Genomic DNA, 26679 nt, shown 5'->3' with positions numbered 1-26679 from the left:
TCTTGGGGTACCTGGACAGATAAATGGAGAGGAAGGGAGCAGACACCAGAGGACCGTAAAAGAGGCACTGAAGAAATTATCAGAGACGTAGGAGGTAAAGCAGGAAAGGACAGTGCCATGATGGCAATGGAGCGCAGGGTGTCAAGGAGGAAAGGATGGTCAACTGTGTCGAAAGCAGCAGAGAGTCAAGGAGCAAGAGCAGGGAGATGTTTCCCTTCGACTTAGCCAAGAGTAGACAATTAGTCACCTTGGTGAGGCTATTCCGGTGAGTGGAGAGTACAGAAACCTGATTGTAAGGGGGAGTGAACAGTGAGAAAGTGTGTTAAACAGTTGTAGACTAGCAGTTTGAGAAGTTTGGAAAGAAATGGGAGTAGGAATATGGGGTTGTAGCTGGAGAGAGAGGCAGCTTTGAGAGATTTTTTTTTTAGCAATGGGAGTAGAGAGCACATGTTTAAAGGTGGAAGGGAAGATACCAGTAGGGAAAGACAGAGGCCAGGTGACTACAAGTGTCAGAGGAGAGAGTGGAGCAGGTGAGGAGTGATAGGACCTTGGAGTGCATGACAGGAAGGAAGGTGGACAGAGTGGCAGAGTGATTTGAAATGGGCTGGTGTGGGGAAGGGAGAGCTGTAAGGATTAGATGTTGTGACACATGAAGGCAATTATTTCTCCATGCAGTAAGAAACAAAGTCATGGGAAGTAGTGAGATAGGGCTAAGGGGGAAAAGGTGGGGGCAAGGATGAGAGTTGATGGTGGAAAAAAAAAAGCAACAAGGGTTTTGAAGTAGGACTGTTTGGCAAGAGAGGGCAGTGTAATATGAGGACAGGATGAAATGGGTAAAGTCGGCTTCAGAGCGGGATTTCCTCCTGGGTTCGCTCAGCGGAACAGGAACACCTCTGAAGCTAGCAAGTGAGCTTAGAGTAGCAAGGTAGGGGTTTAGAATGACTGAGGTTTGGAAGTGTGGATCCGAGGGCAATTTCATCCAGGGCTATGGAAAAGGAGACTGCTGAGTTATGGTATAGGAGGAAAGAGGAGTCAATCAAAGATGGCAGAGAAGCAGGAGAAATCAAGATCATGCAGGTTATGTAGTGTTTGCTCCTAGGTAAATGTGCAAATCTCAAATACTTTATTCCATATGTCTTGTAATGTGGTATGACATTACATTGTTCACAACATTAAATGACTTGTTTGAATGTACTGCAACTATTTGTAATAGTCTAGAATCGGTTGCAAAAATGAACATGGAGCTTTGTAGCAATTTTTTGAATGGGACCAAAAAAGATGGCTCAAGTTTGGTTTCCAGTGCTACAAAAACATATAGTATGTGCAAAACCTATTAAATTGATATAATTAAAATACGACTAGAATCTGATGTCCTGTACATTGTCATCGTATATGCCTTCAAGGGAACTTGGCACCTAACTCACAGGTTATAATGTTGCAATCTGGATTATCTGGATATGATGGGCTGTTTTGAAAGGTAATTCAAGTGACATTTCATAAGCAGTGACAGCATAGATATATAGATAAGTGCTATATTAGCCCACCAGATGGAAAAACTTTGGCAAAGCAAGTTACTAAGGCTATATCCTACTTAGTATTTATGACTGTATTTTACATTATGGATTGTGATAGAATAACCTACTTTTAAGATAACCTGTTCTATATACACAATATTGTTTACAAAGCTCTGAATTATACAAATCATAGGACACCTCTGATATCATTGCCTTCATCTTGGAGTTAAAATCTAGGAGGGCTGCCAATTTGTATTTAAGTATGTTATAAATATTTTATTATGTCATAAAATATAATTCGACATTGTTCAATGGTCAACTCAGAAAATACACTGCCTGGAAAACACCGACCTGGGGGTATATTTACTAAACTGCGGGCTTATGATTTATATTTCATTTTCCTTAAATATATACTATATAATTTTCTCATTTTTCTTATTTCCATGCCAGTATTTTAACCTTGCAATTTTTCATATTTCTTGTATTGTATACACATATTTTTACAAGGTAGCAAGTGACACAGAGTATAAGAGAATTATCTGAATGTACCCAGCTTGTTAGATTACATTTACTGCCTTCCCCTCACCCACACCCACAGCACAGACAGCAATACACATCTATCTATCAGGTAATCACAAACACTACACTAGGTCATTTACAAGAGGATCAGGAAAGCAATACATGATCAGGGAGGATAGGATAGAAAACAATCTGTTGAATATCGCTTAGCCACTTACAATGACCTAATGTGGCAGTAACGCGTAGTTGTTGATTTTTTTTTAAGCTCCCAATAAAATTTTGTTCTAATAATTTCCAGTTAGTCGATTAACCTCAATAGTCAGGGGCGGGCAGGGCCGGGGGGCAGGGGGACAGGTGTCAGGGGCAGTCTGACAGCTGTTTGAATACAATACTTCATGAATATCACAAGCGGCCGCATCACAAGACATGCGATGTGGCCGCGTCAGCGCACAGGCGGCCGCATCACATGACACGCGATGCGGCCGCGTGTCATGTGATGCAGCCGCCTGTGCGCCCCCGGGCTGAACTTTGCCAGCCCGCGCCTGTCAATAGTTCATCAATAGCTATTGAGTTTAGTCAACTAACTATAAATTATTAGATTAAAACATGATTGGGTGTTAATCAATGAACTTTACAATATTACAACAACATTTTATTGGGTATTTAAAGGAATCATTAGCAGTTTTCAAATTATTCCTTAACAAATACTAACTATATATCTTGCAGAGCACATTGTGCTTTCTAACCAGCAACAACTGGAGTTCTTGCATAAACTCTTCTTCTTTAAATAAGTTCTGATCTTGACCCAGTTCATTCAATCTTTATAAGCCTTGTAAATGTCAAAGCCCTCCTAAGGATTCAGCAATAGAACTTCAGTGATATTTACTAAGTAAGAAGCACAATATGGAACTCTTCACACTCTTGAATACAAATACAGCAGCTCGTATCATTCCTTTAATGCTATAAATGTTTGATAGAGTACCAAATAGTTTTTATGGGAATATTTGTAATCTAACATGGAGCATTGATTGCTGTTCAGTTCATCATGATACCGAAGACCTCTGAATTGCATTTATTTTTAACCTATCCACATTTCTAATGGATTCCATTTTCTTCCCAAATTTAAGCAATAATTTACAGTGACATTTTTGTTCAAAAATCGAAGCCAATAACCCTGTGATGAATGGGCTACATTTCCTTGGCAACACATTTTGCCAAATATCGTAGGAATGTGTTATACAGAGTAAGGTACAAGATGTGTGTCTAAGAACGGCAATCTTTCAGGCAGAAGTGTACATAGTTTGATTTAAAGCAACACAGCAGACAATTCAATTCAAATTAAAATGAGCACACAATTAAGTTTGTAAATATGTCTCTATTAGAACAATACACCTGGTAACAGGTACTCAATTCCACCATTTATCTAAAATGTATTCTATTTATCAGCCTATTGGTTGATCAGGCCGTGCCCATTGGAGTTTACAATCTAAATTCACTGCCACACAGTAGGGTCCATCCTGTGAGAGGCCAATTAACCTACATCCAAGTTGGACTGTGGAGGGAACCCTGGGCACCCAGAGGAAACCCATGCAAATATGAGGGGAACATATAAACTTAACACACTAAGGTCCCAGGAAGGAACTGAACTCAGAGCCTCAGTGCTGTGAGGCAGCAATGCTAACCACGGTGCCACAGTGTTGCCCCATACAACTTAACCCACATTTGCAAGCAAATGCTTGTGTAGACCAGCCGAAGTGTAGCTACAGATGATCTACTAACCCAGTGGTTCCCAAACTGTGCGCCGTTGCTCCCTGGGGTGCCGTGGCGATCTCACAGGGGTGCCGCGGCCCAGTGCCCGTGGTAAGCAAGGCCCTGATTACTAATTATAAAGCAATTATAACTGATTATAAAGCAAGATTACTTAGTAACTATTTTGGCTTAGGGGTGCCTTGAAAAAATTATGGAGACCCTAAGGGTGCCTCGAACTGAGAAAGTTTGGGATCCACTGTACTAACCGATAAATGATTTTTCTGTGCACTATCTATGGAGATTGGACATACACTTGCATTACAGTCCAGAATTGGACTGCACAATGCAAGTTATTTGTTTATGAATATCAGCTTCTTTACACACTGTCCAAGTATTCGTTTTGCTATTAGTCCCAGTATTAAGTGTAAATATGACTCAGACATTTTATAATCTCGAAGTAGAATATTTGTTTAAAACATATTCCTTTAAAATTGGGCCTTTTTTTTCTGAATACATAAAATATATAGAAATAGCCTGCGAACATTGCATACCTGTAAAGTGTCAGCAGCAAATTAAACCTGTCAGAGAGCAGAAACAGTGTCACTGTCTCCCTGCCTCTACTCTTATTCGCTTATCAATAGTGCACCTTTTGGAGAGCTAGAAGGAGGCCTCGGTGTTAACTATCATCATCATCATTTATTTATATAGCGCCACTAATTCCACAGCGCTGTACAGAGAACTCACATCAGTCCCTGCCCCATTGGAGCTTACAGTCTAAATTCCCTAACATACACACACAGACAGAGAGAGAGACTAGAGTCAATTTGATAATAGCCAATTAACCTACCAGTATGTTTTTGGAGTGGGAGGAAACCGGAGCACCCGGAGGAAACCCACGCAAGCACACAAACTCTACACAGATAAGGCCATGGTCGAGAATTGAACTCATGACCCCAGTGCTGTGAGGCAGAAGTGCTAACCACTAGGCCCCTGTGCTGCCCCTATCAGTCAGCGAGGCTCCGGTGTTCACTGTCATGCCCTCGAGACTCCGGTGTTCACTGTCAGCCAGCGAGGCTCCGCAGTTCACTGTCATGCAAAATGAGGCTGCGGTGTTCACTATCAACCAGCAATGTTCCGGTGTTCACTATCAGCCAGCAAGGCTCTGGTGTTCACTGTCAGCCAGCGAGGCTCAGGTGTTCACTATACGCCAGTGAGGCTCAGGTGTTCAGGCAGAATTTTAAAAGATTAAAAACAAGTAGTATAGTGACACAGACCAAGGTAGCCCAATATGGGACGGGCTCACCCCAGCTCAGCCAGCCCATAGGTATAATATCAGCCAGTGAGGCCCAATTGTTCACTGTCAGTCAATGAGGCCCTGGTGTTCATTACCAGCCACTGAAGCTTCAGTGTTCACTGTCAGTCAGTGAGGCTCCAGTGCTGACCCACTTAGGCTGTCAGCTCACATATGACTAGATCATTTAGTGCTGACAATCTGAGTAGAATCAGCTCACCTACCTGGCAGGAATGCGCTGCTCAGATCCTTTATGAGAGACAGCACCTGAGCCCAGCCCGGCTGTTTAGAGGAAGGGACGCAGCTCAAGGCACCTTTCCCAGCAGTGAAGAACAACTTTGGCAAATTAGGATGTTCATGCTCTGAGTCCTCTCATTACCATCAAAAAAGTGCCATTTAAGGTAAAGTACTAAATGTATTTCAAACCTGGCACCACGTTAATAATGGGAATATATATTAAGAGAATCTAGAAGAAACATGAACTTAGCCTTATAAAATATTGCATTCACAGAATCATTCACAACTCTCCTCAGTGCAAATGTTTTCTTTTGTGATTCATCATGTTAAGCAGGTGATTAGTATCCATAATTAGAGAACTTCCTGTAAATATCGAGAGCTGTAAATTAACCTTAAAAACACACAACAATGTATGAAAATGTGATGGTCTTACTCATCTGGTCCTTGAAGTATTGACTATTCATTTACATTTCTGTGCTGTCCGTTTTCCACAAAATATGACTGCTTCTAAGGTTCAATAGTGAAAACCCTCCATAATTGAAACTGTTGTCATTGTTACGCCTGTCCATACTTCAAAGCCAGAAACATTATGCAACATCCAGTTTCCCAGTCTCATTTACAAATTTAACACATACACAGCAGCCTCTATCAGCAGTGCTGTGAAGTGGACACAAGTTAGCATGGGTAGGGACCATTCTGTGCCAAGAGCTCATTAAGAATCGTGTCTGCACCTAGTGAAATCTGCACACATGACATCCATGACTCACTTCAAATGAGCATCCCTCTTTTGTTGTGCCCTACTGATGCTTTCAGCTAGATGAATCCAAGTCTGCTCAAAGGACCAGCTGTGAGATGAAGGCATTGGATTTAAAATAACTCACATGGGCTGTAAACCCTTAATGACTAAACCTCGCCTTCCTCTTGATACATTTTTCAAAACTCAGCCAGCTCAGAACCTTTGTACATAACTTCTACAGAGAGATCTTTGTTCCTGTTACCAGCTGGGACAATTAAGCTGAAGGTACTTTGTTACTCATTAAAATATTAGGGTGCTTTTAGAAACAAATTTTCATATGGTGAGTCTGAAATAATATAGATATAAATTAACATCTTTCCATGTATTCTTAATCAGGAACGCAGCAATGTGCGTTACACATAGTTTAAATCCTCCCAATTACAGAATAATTGTATCCAATACTAAAAGTTTAGTTTTTGGTGTTATTAAGCTAAAATGTTTTGTTCCTGCAATCTTCTCATAAGTTCATTTAAGTGGGGTATTGATATCCCTGCCAGCAGTTTAACAAAATCCTAACCAGATAGGAGAGAGTATGTGCTGGATTGTTATAGCCATCTGATGAAATGACGAATCAGGGAATCGCAGGATGCAGATAAATATAATTTTGAATTTTAATGTGTCTTATATAAAATTCCACCAAAAACTAATTTTTTTTATTTCATTTTTGTTGGAATTATCCTGTAATTTATACTGTCTTTATTACATGTGGCAATTTGCATGTTTGCCTGTTGTTTTACATTGATGGAAATGTGCTTAGTAATGCAATTTTCTACCTAAATTATGTTGGAAAGTATAGGCTAAAGATAGGTTTTGACCATTTCTGAGGACTTTGGTTTGGAAAGCAAAATGCTCTTCAGCCCCCACACATGTAAATGTACTGTTTTCATTTCTTGAATATTTTATAAATAATGTGGTCCCCAAAACAACACCTTGTTTTTGAATATGGGTACATAACTAGACACAGGCCCGAGCCCTTGCTCTGCAAAGAGCTCTCCAGCCACCAAGCTACTCCCATCTTTATAACCCCACAGCTGCCTCCCTGTTCCTATGCCACTGCCCAGAATCCTGCGCATTTGCACAAATGTAGTCACAGGTGGCATTTGCACTGCAGGAAACACATTGTTTCAGTTTCCTAAATGACGTGAGGTCATAGCATTTGGAGACATCCAATGTAAAACATAGATCCTTCATATGTTATCCACACACAATGATAAAAGTGAGATCCTAGGTTGTAGTTTAGGACAATAATGTTTCACAATTTATTTCTTTTTTAATAAATTGGTGATTTATTTACTCCTGTATACTGTGTTTTTCTAACCACTCCAGCCAAAGTCATTTATAAAAACAAATGAAAAGGCCTGATCCTAGAAAGGCTAAAGGGTTAAGTCCAAGTAACTTTGGCCCAGCAATGTGATTTATAGGAGCAACTCATTTCTTAATTTATGTTAATGTCAGATTGTCCTGCAACACAAAACCTGTACAAAGTAAGCTCAGTGAACTGTTAAAGACCAAGAATGGAAATCTTTACGCGAAGGTTATATAAAAAGCGAACAACTTCAAATTTAGTGGCAAAATTATACAGAGTGTCTGTGCCGATACAAAGTGTCAACTGTTATTAAATGTCACCCTTAGTGAAATGGGCAGCTGTGCACGCAGGTATATTCAAACAGACACATGTACTAGGTATAAATTCTGTATTTTCTACATTATGGGTCCTCCGTTCTTTTATTTAGTTATGCTTATTCCATTAATTTTAAGTTTCCAAATAAACATTTTTTTTTCTCATAAAGAAGAAATCTGTGTTTTTTCATAGTTGATGCCAGCCCTCTAAGGCATAAGAGGAAGCATTTAACTGCTCACAGACTCCTACACACTTGGACCTGCCAGTTACTTTTCTGCAACACACCATGCCTAATAGTCCCTGCGTTCTGGGTTTGGCGACAATGTTGATTTAAGCAGAATCAGCCTGCAGTCCGGCTACAAATCCAATGTCTTTAGGCGGCCTCTGGTTTTCTCTTCCCGTTCACTATTTTTGCTCTCAACAATGACCCTTTTCAGTCTTGTCCAGGTACAGAACCTTCACCAAGTCTTCCAGTTCTGTCCGGCAAATGCGAGTTTCACACATGTGACTGATCTGAGCTTCTCCTTCACTGAAGATTTTCCACTGGCCTTAAAATAAAAAAAGAAAGTGGTAATTGTCTTATATAAACCTTAATACCAGGATGACATGAAATGCAGAATGATAAGACACAGACATAACATTACATAGCATTAGAGTAGAGTCTATCAAGTGCCTGCAAAAATAGAGAAATATAGAAATACTTAAATTCTGTAAGCTCATGATATAGGAAATAAAAAAAGATATGCATTACATTTAGGGCAATGTTACAAAACTATTTGCACACTATATGCATACATGAAGAGCCTGGGGCATATCATAAAGTGCACTTATGTGCAGAGATTAGCTTACTGGGTACATGAAGTACTACAACACTTTATCAGTGGCCATCAAGTGATCTTTTGTCCCCACAAAATTCACATGTGGCACTACTGATAAATGCACCAGTGTGCTGCCATGTCACCTATGGCTGTGTTGCTATTCATGGAATAACTGGCTACCTTGGGGATAATAATGGTGTGATTACAATAATGCTTCTTCACCAAAGCTTACAAGTAAATCTGTGGCTTCATTAAAGCAACAATCCCAAGGAAAAATGAGGTGTGTTTTTTTTTTTAACATAAATCACTGTGGTTGTCTATAAGAAGAATGTTGGTATTTATCATTTTCCATGTTTTGCTTCTGCTATTAAGGATTTATAATTCTGCAAAGTGTCATGGACTACCATGGCAACAACAGTCACATGGCACATAATGTAGTGAGCAGAGAGGCATCGGAATGACCCTTGGAGCTCTGTCTGATCTGTGTACTGAAAAGTCCTTCCCTTCTCCTCCTTCTGCTTTCATATGACATGGTGAGTACAGTGAGCTTTTGACAGCCTTATAAAAGGAGATAATGATTTGTAGAAGAACAGCTAAGAAACATCTGATTTGAAGCAGGAGTCTCCGCTTTTTCAAATGAGGGTGGTCCTGAGATTATAGATGCCAGGATGGGGGAAATTGGGCTCTTTTAGTTCCCCCCCCCCCATTCATACACTACAGAATTTTTCTGTAGTTTAGTGGTGAGCGACAGGGTGATGACATCATTATGCGCCTCCTCTCCTGCAGCCCCCCACAGCAAGAAATTTTGATGTTGGACAGGTAAGTATGATTTTTAATTATTTGAATCCCAGAAGTGCTAAAGAAGTGTGGGACACATCCTTAGCACTTCAAAGGTATATTTGCAGAATGTGTCCCAGTCGTCTTTAGCACTGAAGGGGTTAATAATGTGAACCCTTGAACTTCTGCACATTTGACCTTTATTTATTTCTTCATTTATTATTTTACTCAGTGGTCGAAGTGGAAATTTAGAAGTGGTGGTAAGTAAAATTTAGAAGTGGTGGTATGAAAAATGTAATGGGAATTGTGACAGAAGCACTGGGGAAATCGTTGAGGGCAGCTATGTATGTCTCAGATTTCATTCACTTCTGTTTTAAAAACCTAGGAAGATTGTATTTGGGAAAGAGCTCCCATAGGCTGTAGGAAAAGCTGGTGTACGGGTCCCTGGGGCTATGAATAGAGAGAAGGACGGGCTCCATTCATAAAGCCCGTTTCGTGTCATCCAATCTGCCAGCCAGTTGCTGGCTAATCAGGAGCTGCACCTGTAAAGTGCAGTTAAAAAGCTGTGAGGCTAGCAGTCGGTAAAAGGGATATAGAGAAGTGCAATACTCTGTTTAGCCAGTTTATATGGCAAAATAAGAAACCGAAAATAGCCAGGAAAAGGCTGATATTACCAAAAACCAAGGGAGGGCAGGGCTTCCCAGACATACAAGCGTTTAACAGATCTGCCATGTTTCGGTACATCTCAGATTGGTTATTGGGAATTGAACATTTTACCAACAAATCTCTGGAGGAAGAATGTTCCTACCCATATGCCCCGGCCGCCTTACTTCATTTACCCAGGGCAAAAATAGCATCTGTAAAATTGCACAACATTCTATTCAGAGACACATACACAGCGTGGATAGCCATAAATAAAAAATTTAAAAGTAGCCCGAGATTTTCAAAATACCTACCACTTTGGGGTAACCCAGAGTTCTCACCCTCGCTCGAAAATGAGATGTTCAAAGCTTGGAGAGAGAAAGGAATTATGGCGGTGAGAGATATCTTTGACCCAGGGGGCACGATATATACTCCTTTCAGCAGCTACGAGAAAAGCATGCCTTATCACATAATCAGTTTTATATGTATCTACAGATCCGTCACAATGTTCTGAGCAAACAACGAAAATGGTTATTAAGTGACGATATGGAAGGCACAGGTGATTTAGAAGTGACCTTAGTCTTTGCTAAAATAAACAGGTTTAAGATCAAATATCTGTACGCCGACCTTATTGATGGTGAACTTGATAAGGTGTGGGCCAAAACATGGGAGTCTTGGAAGCAAGACCTACCGAATCTACGACCCCCAGGAGAGATGTTCGGTTATATGAAGCATACTGTGAAAGCTCTTAGTTCTGCCAGACTCCAGGAAGTTCACATCAAAACAATTAACAGGGTATATATATCACAATCGCAGAGGCGATTTATGGTAACAACAGAAACAGGTATATGCCCGAAATGTCAGAAAGCTCAGGCCTCTCTGTTGCACAACATGTGGTCATGTCCAAAGATTACTAAGTTTTGGAATAAACTGGTAACATATATAAACTTTACCTTTAAAATACAAGTATCGGCTCACTATGAAGTACTATTGTTCGCAGTTTTTGATTCTTGGAAAGATCAGATAGAAGGTTCGCGGATTATACCACTACTCACAATTGTGGTCACCTTGGCAAAGAAAACCATTCTAGGCAACTGGACATCCAAAAGGACCCCATCGATATTGGAGGTCACATCGGAGTTGATGGAAACATTATATTTCGACAGACGAGCCACCTTCAATGATTTAGAGAAAGGGGTGGAGCGCTTCCATGCTAAATGGGGTGCATACATAGACACATTGAAGGAATCGACTCGGCTCCATATCATGCGGGTCTTTGAGGATACTAGGTGGTCTTTACTGAGAAATCTTTGAGGATGGTGGATGAGGTTAAGTTTTATCCAAAATGTGAATGATTGGCAAATGCTCAGCTAAACTGGTATTAATAGGAAAACACACTATTCAGTGACTCAGTTAGTCTCGGTCTCCTCTCTCTTCCCCTCCTCGGTCTCCTTTCTTGCCCTTTTCTCTTTTCCATTCTATTTCTGTCCCCTTCTTTTATTTTATTTTTTTATTTTCCTCTCTCATTTATGTTTGTGGTAGAAAAAGAAAAATGTTATTTGTACATTGAGAAATTATGTTGCAATTATTTGACGTGATGTAAACTTGCCTATTTCTTTGTACAATAATTTTTTTTTACAAAAAAGCTGTGAGACTGTTTCCTCAGTCTCTCACTACCTGGGAAACAGGTCAAATATCTGTGTTATGATTCCTAGTGCATTCACGAATCAGTATAAAACAAAATGTCTTTATTCAGGCAAATGCATAAACAAGGATAACTCAAATCCACGGATAAGAACAGGTTCCAAATAGTAACGGTACAGTTAAATGGCAGGAACAGGTAATATAAGTTACCCCAGTCCAGGAGGCACAAAGCTGTCCAGGGAAGGAGACAGTGTCCAGGGATCAAGCAGATATCAGGTTAACAGAATTCAAATAGCCAGGCAGAGATCAGGGTCACAAGCAAATAAGCAAAGTCCAGAAGTCCAGCCGGCAACAGCCTAATGAGCAGGGTCCAGGAATCAAGCCGAGGGTCACAACAGAAGATCAAGCAGCAATGATACAAACACAGGAACAGGGGGAAACAAGCAGCAGCCAGGAATAAACGGATGAACTGCACAGAGCACAGCTTGAGGCAGGTATTCGAAGCAGTGCGACAGGTGCAGTTCTAATTAGGCATCAGGCAAGGAGATTAATTCCTTCAGGCATGTTGAAGAGTTCAGGAACAGAACAGCGGCACCTCTGGTGGTATGAGTGGTATAAGGTAATGCTGCTAGATACAAAGAATAGGCAGAGTCGTAACATAGCCCACCCTTTAAGAAGCGTATTCCAGATGCTCCATACAAGCTCCCTTCAGGTTTTCCTCCTGTTCTTTTTCTTTTTATTGCAGGATGGTGATATACCCATAAAGCCAGTTACCAAGGTTGAGATTTGTTGTGACTGAGGTGGCACAGAGAAACCCAGATCAGGTGACTTGACTGTAGATGGAAGATATTTCTGGCAGACTGCATTAACAAAGTCCATGGTGTTGTGGGTAATGGGATCATCAGAATTAAGAAGGGAAAAACCCAAGTCTGCGGCTCCCCTCTGAAATTCATGATAATAGTTCCAACTTGGTTAAATTGGTCAGAGAAATATCCTGGAGATTATTCAAATTGTTTCTTACAGAGTTGAAGGACTAACGAAAATTGTTTCAGGTCTCCGTCAAAGTAGACTGGAGGAGGGTCTGAAGATTCGGAAGAGGCCTTTGGGTGTTCAGGTTCAATAGCAGACTCTGGGCGCTCTGGCTCAATAGCAGACTCTGAAGAGTTCCCAGCTTGTACAGCAGTCTCTGGAGAGTCCCCGGCTGGGATGGCAGAGCAGGAGTCCCCGGCTGGGACGGCAGAGCTGGAGTCCCCGGCTGGGACGGCAAGTTGGGCACACTTGACGGGAAGCTCGGACTGGGCACAGCACTCCGACTGGAAAGCACTGTGAGATGCCTCAGAGCAGACAGCACTGTGAGATGCCTCAGAGCAGACAGCACTATGAGAAACCTCAAAGCCGACAAGTGCCAAATGGTAACTCGGGCTGAAGCGCATAGAGTGGCAACTCGGGCTGAAGCGCATATAGTGGCAACTCGGGCTGAAGCGCATACAGTGGCAACTCGGGCTGAAGCGCATAGACTGGCAACTCGGGCTGAAGTGCATAGAGTGGCAACTCTGGAGTGGACTGGAGGGACAGGGCCCTCTCTGAAACAGGCTGGAGGGACAGGGCCATCTCTGGAGCGGACTGTAAGGGCAGCGCCACCTCTGGAGTAGATTTTAAGGGTAGCGTCACCTCTGGAGTAGACTTTAAGGGCAGCGCCCCTCTGGAGCTGTAGACTCGGGAGTAGAGGCAGCGGCTGAAAACTCGGGAGTAGAGGCAGCGGCTGAAGACTCGGGAGTAGAGGCAGCGGCTGAAGACTCGGGAGTAGAGGCAGCGGCTGAGGACTCAGGAGTAGAGACAGCAGACTCAGGACCGGACACAGTGGCAGGAGACTCAGGATCGGTCACAGTGGCAGGAGACTCCAAGCTGAAGGCAGAGGATGGCCCCGCGGAGCAGGAGGCAGAGAATGGCACCTCGGAACAGGAGACAGAGGCTGACACTTCGGAACAGGAGACAGAGGCTGGCACCTTGGAACTGGAGACAGAGGCTGGCACTTCGGAACAGGAGGCAATGGTAGGAGACTCAGTGCTGGCGGTAGCTGGAACTGGCACCGCAGGACAGGTGGCAACTGAAACTGGCATCGCAGGACAGGCGGCAATAGAAACTGGCACAGCAGGACAGGCGGCAACTGGAACTGGCACCGCAGGAAAGGCGGCAACTGGAACTGGCACCGCAGGACAGGCAGCTGGAACTGTCACCGCAGGACAGGTGGCAATAGAAACTGGCACTGCAGGACAGGCGGCAACTGGAACTGGAACCGCAGGACAGGCGGGAACTAGAACTGGCAACGCAGGACATGCAGCTGGAACTAGCAGATTAGGCCCCATCCCAGGGAACTGTTTAGGTTGAAGTAAAGCGACAGGAGGTGACGTGCAGAACAATCCAGGGTCTGGAGAGGAGCACACTGAAGGCTGCTCCATAGGATGTTGTGGTCTGCGGAGCGGACAGCATTGTAAGAAATGTTCGCCACTGACGCAGTAGAGGCATAGTTTACCAATCCTGCACCATCGTACCTCCTCAGTGAGATGGGGATGCAGGTAGCTTGGTCGTTTAGAATCCCTAATGGTAGGGACCGCTGGCACTACCATAGATGCAGCACCAATGTCAGAAAAAGTTCTGGGAGGATTCTCTGTGGTCTGCATGCTTTCAGTAGAGGAGTTTGTTGCTTTAGAATCAGAATTAGTGTTGAACTACTTAACACAGAAGCAGGAAGGGTTTTAAGCAATTCTTGAAGTAAAGTGGATACCTGTATGATTTGGTAACGGAGCTGTACAATGTCCATTTGAAGCATTTGTAATTGTGGATTTACTGACATGTCTGATAGCCAAACACAGAGTTCAATGCAAAAACACTAGGAATTCCAGGACTAAGGCAGAGGGCGTGCAATCAGCAGGCCCAAATTGTATGGCAGTTCATCATGTTATGATTCCTACTGCATACACGAAGCAGCAACGGAAGTATAAAGCAAAATGTCTTTATTCAGGCAAATACATAAACAAGGATAACTCAAATCCACGGTTAAGAACAGGTTCCAAATAGTGACTGTACAGTTAAATTGCAGGAACAGGTAATATAAGTTACCCCAGTCCAGGAGGCACGAGGCTGTTCAGGGAAGCAGACCAGGAATCAAGCAGAGATCAGGTTAACAGAATTCAAATAGCCAGGCAGAGATCAGGGTCACAAGTGAATAAGCAAAGTCCAGAAGTCAAGCCGAAGGTCAGGACAACAGGCAAACGAGCAGGGTCCAGGAATCAAGGCGAGGGTCACAACAGAAGATCAAGCAGCAATGATACAAACACAGGAACAGGGGGAAACAAGCAGCAGCCAGGAATAAACGGATGAACTGCACAGAACACAGCTTGAGGCAGGTATTTGAAGCAGTGCGACAGGTGCAGTTCTAATTAGGCATCAGTCAAGGAGATTAACTCCTTCAGGCATGCTGAAGAGTTCAGGAACAGAACAACAGCACCTCTGGTGGTATGAGGTACTGCTGCTAGATACAAAGAATAGTCAGAGTCGTAACAATCTGCTAAGAGATACTGCACTTTATTACCACTAAGTTCTGTTGCTTTGTGTGTATTGAACATTTGGTCATTCCACTTTAGAGAGGGTACTCTTTATTGTGTTAGTTAGAGACAGACAGGCTAGAACTTATGCTTATGTTTTGTTTATTTTTGGAGCTGCTAAGTAAAACTAGCTGCGGCACCTTGAACCGAGGCACTAGACTGGTGTGACATTGTTTGGCTCATGTGTGGGAAGTACAGCCGTTTACCCCAGGAAACGGTACTCCTAACAGGATGTAAGTGATATGGAATTTTATACTTTTACAATGAAGGCAGTAGAAGTAGTGGTGGTATGGCATACCACCCTATACACCCCCACTTTCGATCACTGATTTTACTTATGGCATTAAGTGTATATTGGGTCATTTTTAAATTCAAGTATCACCATTTGAACATTTTTAATCCATAGATTTTACTGCACATATGAATGCACTTTCTATGCAAAACACACTTTGAAAAAGGTGTCCCACTGAAAGTAATAGGAAAATACCAATTACCACCACTTCTGAGTTGCTATTAAAATCTGGTTGTTTTGTATGGCTTCAAAAGGTCTGCCCACTAAAACAGAAATGCCTTCAAATACAGTGTTCCCTATTTGAAACGATCTCAATTTTATAATGCTCTATGTACAAAAATACATTAGAATGTATTCATTTCATTATAAGTTACCCTTTCCATAATGCCATATTTGCTATAATGCCAGTTTTGGTCTATGTTTTAAGTAGTAGTATAAAGTAAATATCTGCCACCTGGCCGGGGGCCCTGGTCCTGAGCAAATATTTACTCATTCTGAACTTGACACTTGTCTTACTTTGCTAATCCATGAATTACTGTAAACAAATAAACAAAAAATGACAAAAACATAAGAAGAATATCACTGTTCAGGTGTTTTGTACTGCACTGCTACATTATTTTATGCTGTAAGTGACCAATGTGTATTAATCACTAATGCTGCATGTTCTCTCTATGTTACGAGTGAGAGTTTCAAACTAAATACCTACAATAGACGCTAAATGAAGATCTTTGACTTTTGTGCATTAACTATTTTTTTATCTTGCTTAAAAGACATGGAAACTCACTTGGTGTCGTCCTTGTTATCTGTTTAAATTCCTGCTGTTCTTCAAATTCTTCCTTAGACATTTTTTCTGTGTAAAACTGGCGCAGGACACCTAAGAAGGACAAGGGTTCATTGTGTTTAGATGAAATAAAAAAAGACGTGTGTCTGGTCATGTCTAGCCTACATCAGTGCCATATCCCAAAAGTGTAGTCTCTTATGAATCCCTTATTCTCTTATTACCTTTCTGGATTATCCACACATGAATATCCGCTACTGGAGGGTCTTCTGTCACCACTGCTATCTTCCTGACTGTTTCCCCTTCCTCTAATAATACAGACTCAAACACAGGGATGGTCTCCTCGCATAAATAATCTTTGTCACCTGAATGTGGTTCTGTTATTTCCTCTGTAATAATACACAGACAATAAGCTAAACGTTATTATTAAACACTTCTGTAACTGAACATATCATAATATATATTTTTTTACAATTTGTAACTTGTGAATAAAACCTATATGGACATGCAAGTGTATTAAACAATGATTGGAAATCTACTCCCCTATTTACTAAAGGGAAAAAAGCCATAATAAGGAGCCTCTTCCTATTTACTAAAGCACCCAGCCGATAAAGACTATCGCCGGCTAACTCAAAGTTTCCCTATGGGGAATCTGATTTACCATTGGCAGCAGCAGGACAAATACCACCGCTATCCTCCAATTGCTAACGCCATCTCAAAATGTTGTTAGCCGGGGGACAGCAATGGAAAAACTGCTTATTATTAAGATAAAACTTTTTTTTTTTTTTAAATAACTTTATTTACTATTTTTTTATTTTCTAAAAACGTATTTATTTTTTTACTGCATTAATTTTTTTTTCTTTACATAATCTGGAAATTGTCAACTAAATTCGGGCTTCCAGTACTAGAGCTCATGTGTGAGCCACTTGCTTGCTCACTCTTGCACAGAGAGTCCCCGTACTGGCTTGGCAAGAGTTTTGCCTCCACTGCCAGTCAGTGACGCTGGGGAGCATTGCTCAGCTGCCCCATTGATATTTTGCCCGAAAAAAAGTTTTTAAGCAGTGAACAAAAGTCGGATTATTTTAGGAGGCTTAATAAATAAGCACCTAAATGTATTTTTTTCTATTTATAGGAGATAGACACCACAAGCTGCATTGCAATATTTATCACAATCAGCAGAGGACATTCCTGGCCAAAATGGGCACCTCAGGATATGAGTGTAATGTGATTAACTCATATCCTATCTTGGATGACCTCCAAATTCACCAAGCATATAGCGATAAATATTGAGATATGGCTGAAGGTTTCCATCACCTTTACGATATATATTTTTTAAGGCTACTTAGGTGAGGTACATACTATACAAAATTTCTCCAGATGTGATATCCTTAATGATTTTACCAACAATTAAAAAAAAAAGTCTCGATCAGCATGCTGATTCATATATACACATTAAACACATTTTACATGATTTACCTTCAGATCTGTGCTCGTCATCTGTCATAACCATTGGCTGAAAAGATTATGAATCTGCACACTCCAGAGAGATCTATAGACACTGCCAGTCATTTGTGCATACAACCTGCAGAATCGGCATTGTTCCATCATTGAGCGAGTTTAGAATGAAATAATACAGTGTGCTTTGGCACAATATATCTTATTGTTGTAGCGTACACACTAATACAGTATTGGGCTGAAACAGTCGTTTATCGGGTGATTGTCCAAATAATCAGCTGAAAACACTGTAGTGTGTACCCAGCTTTACCCATACCTTAGGTGTCTTGTGTAACAATACGTACATTTTTACTAACTGCAATCTGAAGCTGATCTACCAGGGGCTGCCTGATTAATGGGTAATACACTAATTAGCCCACAGGCTTATTGATATTACCTAACGTGCACTCGCCCGGCTGCCCACCTGGGATGCGGCGCTGATTAGAAATGAACCCCTACCGCTGCTTTGGTAATGGCCGGGACTAAGCAGGGTGAAGTAACTTCCCGGCTGTTGTCATGACAGCCAGGAAGCAGCTAGAGGAAGCGAGCCGTGGATCGCCGTGGCTCTTTACAAGAGTCATGATCTTTTCAGCAGATGGTCATGAGAGATGCTGATCACAGATTTGAAGGTCAATTGTGTAGGTGTGTACGCATGAATTATATACATAATTATACTCATCAGGACTTTTAATCGTTGGTGAAATCGTTACAAAAATTGCACCTGAAGTAAGATTGCAGAGGTGTGTATCCAGTTTTACTCCTGACTTGCTTTATATTGAATTTGTACTTGTTGTTTTATGTAAATGCCTTATTGCAACAAAGAAACTTTACAATAAAATGTTTTTCGGAAAAAAACACTTGTAACATACATTTTTATAAAACGCTATTTTATTTTGGATGTCTGGATACCATTAAAACTCATGAACTGGTTTTTGTGCCATGGCCTTAGGAGCAGGTGGCAAACTTATGTCCACATGAAAGCTGTTTGTCTTGCCAGAGGATGTTAATAGAACAGAGATGACTGCTTTATTCTAGTACTGAATCTAGGAATGGAATCACCTTAGCTGACCTGTGGGAAAGTCATCAAGAATTTGACATTCTCACCAGCCAAGTAAAGCTGCTATTTATCCAAAAGTTTTGAATTGCATGTACAGCAATATGATACATAACCTTTTCACTGCTAGGAGGATCTGCACCACGTAACCCTTACTGGAACTAAATGGTTAAATTGTGAGGAAATAATACAACAAGTTTTAAGGAAACATTATTAAATAGTGGTGGTGGGACACGTTTGACATCAAAGATGACAAACTGTGCAGTCCCTTCACACATACACCCTTATGGTGGTGGTCAAGTAAATATTTGGCACTAAAAGCACATGTTTCTAATTATCCCTTTTGACCTTTATTGCAGTCATCCAATCAGTGGTCTCAACACAAAGTATCAGTAGTACACTGATTTCAAATTATACTTCCTCTCAAAGCAGGAGAATGATCCACTATGCGGGCAGTGTGTTGAGATTCTTTTAATTGGAGGGGGCCCTCCTGGGCATCTCACTCGCTAGTTGGGGGCAGGCGGATATACATTTAATTAATATGTATTGATGTTTCTTTTAAATGTGTACAAATAGTGTCTAATTTTATTAGGAAAGTGTATTATTTTTATATAGGTGCCAACTAGTAGCAGTGTGTAAAAGTGAGGTAGGGCATGGTAGACCAGGTGAGGACAGATTAGCCAATTGGTTTGTGGTCTGAACTGATCCTGCCTCGCTCCACAAACTGTAACTGACCTGGACAACTTTACAGTACTTGAACGTGTTTTGCTTACTTTCAGAGATATTTATCGCCGAGCCATAGTTTGTGTGAACTGAAGCCATTCTCTGCTGAGTCACACTATTTCCTGTATGTTGTTTTTGTGCCAGTCAGTGAGAGCCAAGCCTCTGTCAGTGCCATACGTGTTGTTTTCTGCCTTATGAAAAGTTTTGTTGAGGCCATGGATCAACATGGACCAGCGTTCAATTAACTCATGAACACATTTCCTAGACTTAGTGAGGCCAAGAATAAGGAAAGTGTTTTCTTTGTCCTACAGATAAGACAGCTTCTCAAGGACGAACAGTTTGTCCAGTTCACCCTGGGTGATGAGAAACTAGCTTGTAATGCATTCAAATTTGTAACAACCAACTTTTTGGGGAACTACAGAGCAGATAACTATAAAGAATTTGTGAGCAACCTACTCCTATCTTATGAGAAATTACACTTCCTTCATTCTCATCTGGACTTTCCTGACCATGGCAGGAGATTCCAGTAGGACATCACGGTGATAGAGAAGAGATATCAAGGCAAATGGAACTGTACAATACTAGAACACTATTTGCAAGACTGTCACAAGAGATGCTCCAGATGTGAAGGGTAATCTCTGAGTCAAGTGGGGCAATGTGACATTTCTTGAAAATTGTGAGCCAAATACTATTTGTATTTTATACAAACTAACACATATTGTTATAACATAATATTTTCATCTTTTTCCTACAATTTAACTTTATTGTAGTAAAAAATATTATTATTATTAAAAGTATCTATAGATTCTCTTATGTAACCCTTTTTAGGTTCATGTAACTTAATTTACACAATATAAGATAGAGTGGGATTTTTTAATATTTTAGCAAGGCAATTCTTAATGGTTATTTTTGAACTCGCCAAATGCAAATTAATAAACAAAAAACATATTCATCAAGGAAAAAAAAAAATTATCTTTTTTTGTTGACCAGTATTATCAGCGGTTAGGGAACGATTGTTAAAATAGATGGAGCGGATTTTATTTTTGCTATTAGCTCATCGGTTATCACCAATTACAGAAATTGTTATCACACCTTTCCCCTTGAAATTAATGGGGATATGGACATCATGGTTTACTGCAAAAGTGACATCAAAGTCTAGTCCTTCAGTCGGTATAGCATTCATGAGCTTTTTGAGTAACTGAAAAAGTCTGGTATTGACCTGCAACAAATTAGTAACCACAGTCATGCTAAACACAATAGGTAAACAAACAGCAGATCACTGGTGTAGTTTAACTTACCAGGGCAAACTTTACAGCATTTTCCATCTATTTTCTGTGGATATTTACAAGTGTTTTGCTCTGGACAGCTAATTTTCTTGCACTCTTGTTTTGTGAAGTTGCATGTACATAGCACACATTCCACCACTCCGAAGGCTCGCAAGGTAGGGTGCCAAGACTCTCCGTGGGAGTATGTTTTCCCATTCGAGACACACACTGCAAGGAGGATGGCAAATACAAGCACACGTTGATTGAGAGCTGACTGTTCCCTGGTGAAGGTTATCAGGATAAAAACTTAAGCAGGGATGCAGAAAATGTTCAACAGTTTAAGGGGACAATTATGTTGTAAAAGGGAATTGGAAAACTTCCAACCAGCCCAACATTGCAGAGGTAGTGGTTTGTTTTTTCCTTCCAATAAATTCTCTTATACAGTGATAAATAAAAACAGTTTAATAATTATCAAATAAGTTATTTTATTTTATTACTTGAATGTCTTATCTGGCATATATATACTGTACGTGCTGCAAAAGAGTAGTATCACCAAACATATTGACTAATATTACAAAGCATCCATAACCATAAAGCATCAAAGCCAACGTATTTAAAGCAAGAATGTAACCAAAAGTAATAATATCTCACAGATAATTGGACTTCACAGTCGGAGGTTATAAGATATTCACTACAACTCCAAATAGAGGAAACCACAGTTTCCATATATTTTATTTCCCACATTGTTTGATCTCCTATTGTCCTCCCCATTTCATGTTACATCTCAACTTACACAATATCCAAATCGTTCCTTCCCACATGTTATGCCCTGTTGAGCTCTGGTTACCCTCTTTGCCTTTTTCTTTCCCTCCAGGCTTTCCTCTTCAACATCCTCCTAATTCTCCACCACTATACTCACATCCTCACAACTTACTTGCTGAATCCCCACCTCCTATCCCTCACTAATCCTCCTAACTATCTAACTTCATTTCAAACTCCTCGTATCCCCTTCTCTTCATCATCTTCCCAAGGCCTCTCGCTTCTACTCAACCAACATGCTTTATCCACACGTCTTCTCATCCATTCCTCTTCACGTTCCTCTTCCAAGTTACCTACCCACCATCTCTCACTCCCTTCTCTCCCTCTACTCCTTATGATCCTCCCAATCACTCCAGCTTCTACTCCCTTTCAGATAACCTTTAATAACTATTTGTATGTGTCCTCCAACAACTTTTAATAAATACATTGTGTTATGTTTCTCAATGTTTTTCTACAATGGGCTTAAAATATTCTGCAGAGTTTTTGTGTTATTGTTTATATACCACAAAGCTTGTCCGGGATACAACTGCATAGAATGCAGATAGCAAGATTGTGCTGCAACAAAAATACACAAGTTTGAAGGAATCCATGAAGTTAAAGGAATATATTTAGTAAACGTTACAGGAAGGCGTGTACAACAAAACTATTTAAAGTGATCTGAAGTTGGACACCCCCTTTAAAGTATTCCATCCTCTGTTCTACTCACCACTTACCTTATTTATATTCCCACTTCTTCTGTCCTCCATTTTTCATCAGCTCTCTCCATTCTACTTACTTTACTTGATCCTTTGCCACTACCTCTCACTAACTCCTCTTTGACCCCCTTCCATCTCTCCTCAATCCTTCTTTTGTTTCAATTAAAATTATCTTCACAGGAGGCCTTACCAGAGGTAACATGGTTTATGTTTGTATTCATGGGGATCTATATGTATCCTAAACAAGCACCCTGTTTCCTCTATTTTTTTTAAATGAGCGAAGAGATCAGGGCAGTGCGCTAAGAGAGAGTGCCGCTGGCTCCGGGTTACAGGGTCATTCAGAGCTTGCAGGATATCTGCGGTGTGGTACAATGACCATGGAGGTGGCAGCAAGTGTGCCTGTTAACCCCACTCACACTAGATAGTGGCTAGGATGTTGACCTGCATTTTGACCCTTACACTGAGAACTAAAAATGGTATGTTCCTTCCTTCATTGGCTCAGAGAACTGCTGGACATAGTTATTATAACAGATGGTGAGTCAGTTTATCCTGAAATAAGTTTATCCAGCACATAAAAAATGTTCTGAATTGTAAAGTGAAAACAGAATTCCTCACTGATACAATAACCCTGGTGTAACTTTACATAAAGGCTTTGTTATAAGGCACATTTCAAACTGCATTTTGAGAGCTTTTACAGTTGTTTATGTAATTTTGGCATGATTCCGAGACTATCCAGCTACTGTCTACTGCTATCTTTAATATGTTAGAATAAGGCTTATTCATTAACAATGTTATCAACAGAAATCTGCTGTTATCAAAACTCACTAATCAGACATATACTTTCATTAAACTACTCAAATCCAGACGAATCTAAGCTAATATCTGATTGATTGCTTCTCCATGATCTCTTCTAAGATTATGCAGTTTGTTCCATAACGTAAACAAATACATGTCACAATTACAGGATACTACATATATGTACTTTACCCAAAGTCCAATGCAGTTATAAGAGTAACAACAAATGTATACATTTTATTTTTGTCTTTTTTCACCTTCCATTGTTTTTGTTAGTTAGTGGGGAATTTAATATGTATCTCCTCTTGGCAACATTAACAGAGTCATGAAAACTGGTACTTCGGCTACTAAATCCAGGTTACACTGAATCTGTATCTATCTGTCTGTTCAGGTTGTTCATGCACCTTCTCGGGCCTTAATTCACTGTGTGGTATCCCTATTGAGTTTACAGTTGTGATGTGACTGCATTTCCCTTTCAAAAACAATATATATTATAATAAATGCTTGAGATGATCAGAAAAACAACCCTAAACATCTGTTTGATATTTAATATAATTGCTTGATAACATCAAATAGTTTATTTTACCATATATAACTTAACTTCAATAATCAAGCAGAATGGCAGCTACCCTTGATATTCATAAAAGTAAATGTGTGAATAAATAGGGTTTTCTGTGCAGAATGACTAATACCTACATGTTTTACCCTATAATTATAGGAACAGTAATTAGAAAAATAAGGTAAATTCTCCCTTTAAATTCTACATTCTTTGGTACTTTGTGGCATACCTCTCCCATGCTTGTGGCTGTTGTTGATGACTATCTGTACTATGGTTCCTGAGGCTTGCTGTGGATCAGCCATGACTCCGCGGTTACTTCTTGTGCTGGGGTGTTTAAGTAAGTTTCCTGCCTGTCTCAGCGAACTGGAGCCAGATAAATGGTCATGAGAGCGCTGGTAAGAATGTCTCTGTTTAAATTATAACAAAATACAGAAAGAAACACGTTAAATAGAATTATCATAACTGATAAAACAATGTTGAACCTGAATGTGGATGCTAATTGTTTTATTTATGTGTTCTCATATACCTGGTTTAAAGATGCTGTTCTACGTCTTCATGAACCTCATGTTTAATAAATTTATTTTATCATTTGGTAGTGATGTGTTAATATTAGTGGACAAAAAAAGGAATCATTCATATTTTAAAGTATTTTAGTAGGGTGTTGGGCCCTTATTAGAGCCTGTGTGCACTGTGGCATTGATTCTACCAAAGTCTGGAATTAAGCAGAAGGGATTTAACACCATTCTTCATCACCATTAGATAATTTTCCATAAATGCTTGATTGAGTTCAGATCTGCTAACTGAGAACACTATGACATATGGATAACATATTGCAAGTGTCATGCTCATAAAATCTTTGGGTGACCACAAGTGCTATGTGGATGGAGTCATTGTCGTCCTAGAAGACACCCCTCCCAACATCAAAAAAGTACTGCAACATGGGGTAAAGATAATAACTCAGTACCAATAAGGTGTGTTATATGATATATACATACTGCAGCCCTGCTATTAACTCTGTGTTAAAATTCTATCAGATCATTGTTGATGGAACTGGCTGCTTGCACCACAAGTTAACATTTTTCTACAGTTGCTCATCTGTTTTGCCTTGAACTTGGAATGTTGACATCATGCTGACATCACCATATTATTAGTATTATTATCAACAGTTAATTACACCTTAGGCACTGTTGCTTGTGAAACATTAGCAAGTAGACTTCTTGCGAAACACACTCGGAAAATCACCCCTCTTGAAAAATAAGGGGTGATTGTTGTGACAAAACATGATTATAAGCAAGCAGGGCAGTCCACTAGTTTTATACATATCCCTTGCCATTCTGGAATGTTATTTGCTTAATTTACACATAAGGCATACCTCTGTGGAATCCCTTGCTTTTAATATGCTTGGTGCCATTTGCTTACCCATGAAGCATGGAACCCAAAGCTGATTCTAGAACGATCTTTATCTAGAACCAAAAAGTTTACAAATCCCTATTGCACAATTTAAAACAAAAACAAAGTATATTTAATAGATTTTACATAACTAGGGATGGATTGGTCAGAAATCTCAATGGCATTTTCTCAGTGACATTAAGGGCCACATTTTTTTAACAAGAAAGGCGCTGTCCTGGTATACCTGAAATTCCTGACCCTAGGTCTCAGTATTGTATGTGCGAGAAGATCAGCCTGATCCGATCCTGCCTCTCCTTCCTCTCTACCACTCCCTTCCTTCTTTGAGCGCAGACATCCTCTTCTATCTTATCTTCTCCTCCCCACTGCCAGCAAACCACACATGGGGAGTGCACCTGCTGACATTTGTATGCTGCCCCACATGTGCACTAACCCCACTAACCCCACTAACATACCCGATGGGAGGGAGTAAGGATATGGGATATGGGCTATTTAATGGTTAGGTAAGGGTGAAGACTATTAATTTCATGGTAGGTTAGCAGGCTATTCATTTATTGGGATTAATGTATTAGTAATTTAATGTTGAGTTGATCCTGGTGGCTACTTAATTTTATTGTTGGGCCATGGTGGGGACTATTAATTTAACAGTGTGGTGGTTTGGTGGCTATTTTTTTAAAATGTGGGGCTAAAGGGACGAAAGGAAGGCTATTTATGAAACATGAATGTTATCAATTTAATGTCTGAACTTGTTGGAAGGAAATAAGTATATTTATTAAATGTGGTATAAAATTATTGTTGCAGCTGGTGAGGGGGAAATATGTCATTTTATTAAATGTGAATTTAATGGTTATGCTGTCTGGGGGAGTGTTCACTCATTGCTCAGCTTTCCAGGATCTGATAGTACTGATAGTACTTTTTCCAACTGGGTCCCAAAATTACAGATTTCAGACAAGCAACAACTGAGCTTTAGACACCTGCAACAGAAGCAGCAGGTAGTACAAGTTGCTAAAACAGGTAGGAGAGAGCATCTCTGTCTGCCTCCTGTCCTGGTTCTGGTAGGACAGACCTAATTTTGGAGGACTGTGCTCTGCAGTCAAAGCTTTATCCTGAATGCAGGGGACAGCCGTGGCAGTACAGTGGCCTAGTGGTTAGCACTTCTACCTCACAGAACTGGGGTCATGAGTTCGATTCCCGACCATGGCCTTATCTGTGTGGAGTTTCCTCCGGGTGCTCTGGTTTCCTCCCACACTCCAAAAACACACTGGTATGTTAATTGGCTGCAATCAAAATTGACCCTAGTCTGTCTGTCTCCCTCTGTGTCTGTGTGAGTGTGTGTCTATATTACGGAATTTAGACTGTAAGCTCCAATGGGGCAGGGACTGATGTGAATGAGTGCTCTGTACAGCACTGCGGAATTAGTGGCGCTATATAAATAAATGGTGATGATGATGATAAATGCAGGGACAGCCGTGACATGTCCCTCTTCAGGCTGCTTTACTTGTGATGGGTGGAGCTGAGTAGCCGTAATTGTAATGCGTACAGCGTTCTCAGTGTGTTTGAAGGGTTAGGGGTTGAAGGGTGGTCT

At 40.6% G+C, this 26679-nt stretch overlaps 1 protein-coding gene across 2 annotated transcripts in view; it reads right to left on the bottom strand.

Annotated features, from left to right (window-relative positions):
- Positions 1–6699: 6699 nt before the first annotated feature.
- Positions 6700–26679, bottom strand: part of CHRDL1 (chordin like 1) — an 88106-nt gene continuing 68126 nt past the window's right edge. The window contains exons 6-10 of one of the 2 annotated variants that reach the window (XM_075184326.1): positions 23917–24094; positions 20853–21047; positions 16508–16672; positions 16290–16379; positions 6700–8275 (exon numbers count right to left, since the gene is read on the bottom strand). In XM_075184326.1, the coding sequence (XP_075040427.1) occupies positions 8145–8275; positions 16290–16379; positions 16508–16672; positions 20853–21047; positions 23917–24094 (759 nt within the window). In that variant the 3' untranslated portion in view covers positions 6700–8144. The remainder of the gene's footprint in view (positions 8276–16289; positions 16380–16507; positions 16673–20852; positions 21048–23916; positions 24095–26679) is intronic. The other variant, XM_075184327.1, reaches the window with a different exon arrangement.

Source organism: Mixophyes fleayi, chromosome 9, assembly GCF_038048845.1.
Source record: "Mixophyes fleayi isolate aMixFle1 chromosome 9, aMixFle1.hap1, whole genome shotgun sequence".
Lineage (NCBI taxonomy): Eukaryota > Metazoa > Chordata > Amphibia > Anura > Limnodynastidae > Mixophyes > Mixophyes fleayi.
Note: the sequence above shows the minus strand (reverse complement) of the source record. Positions and strands in the feature narration are given on the sequence as shown.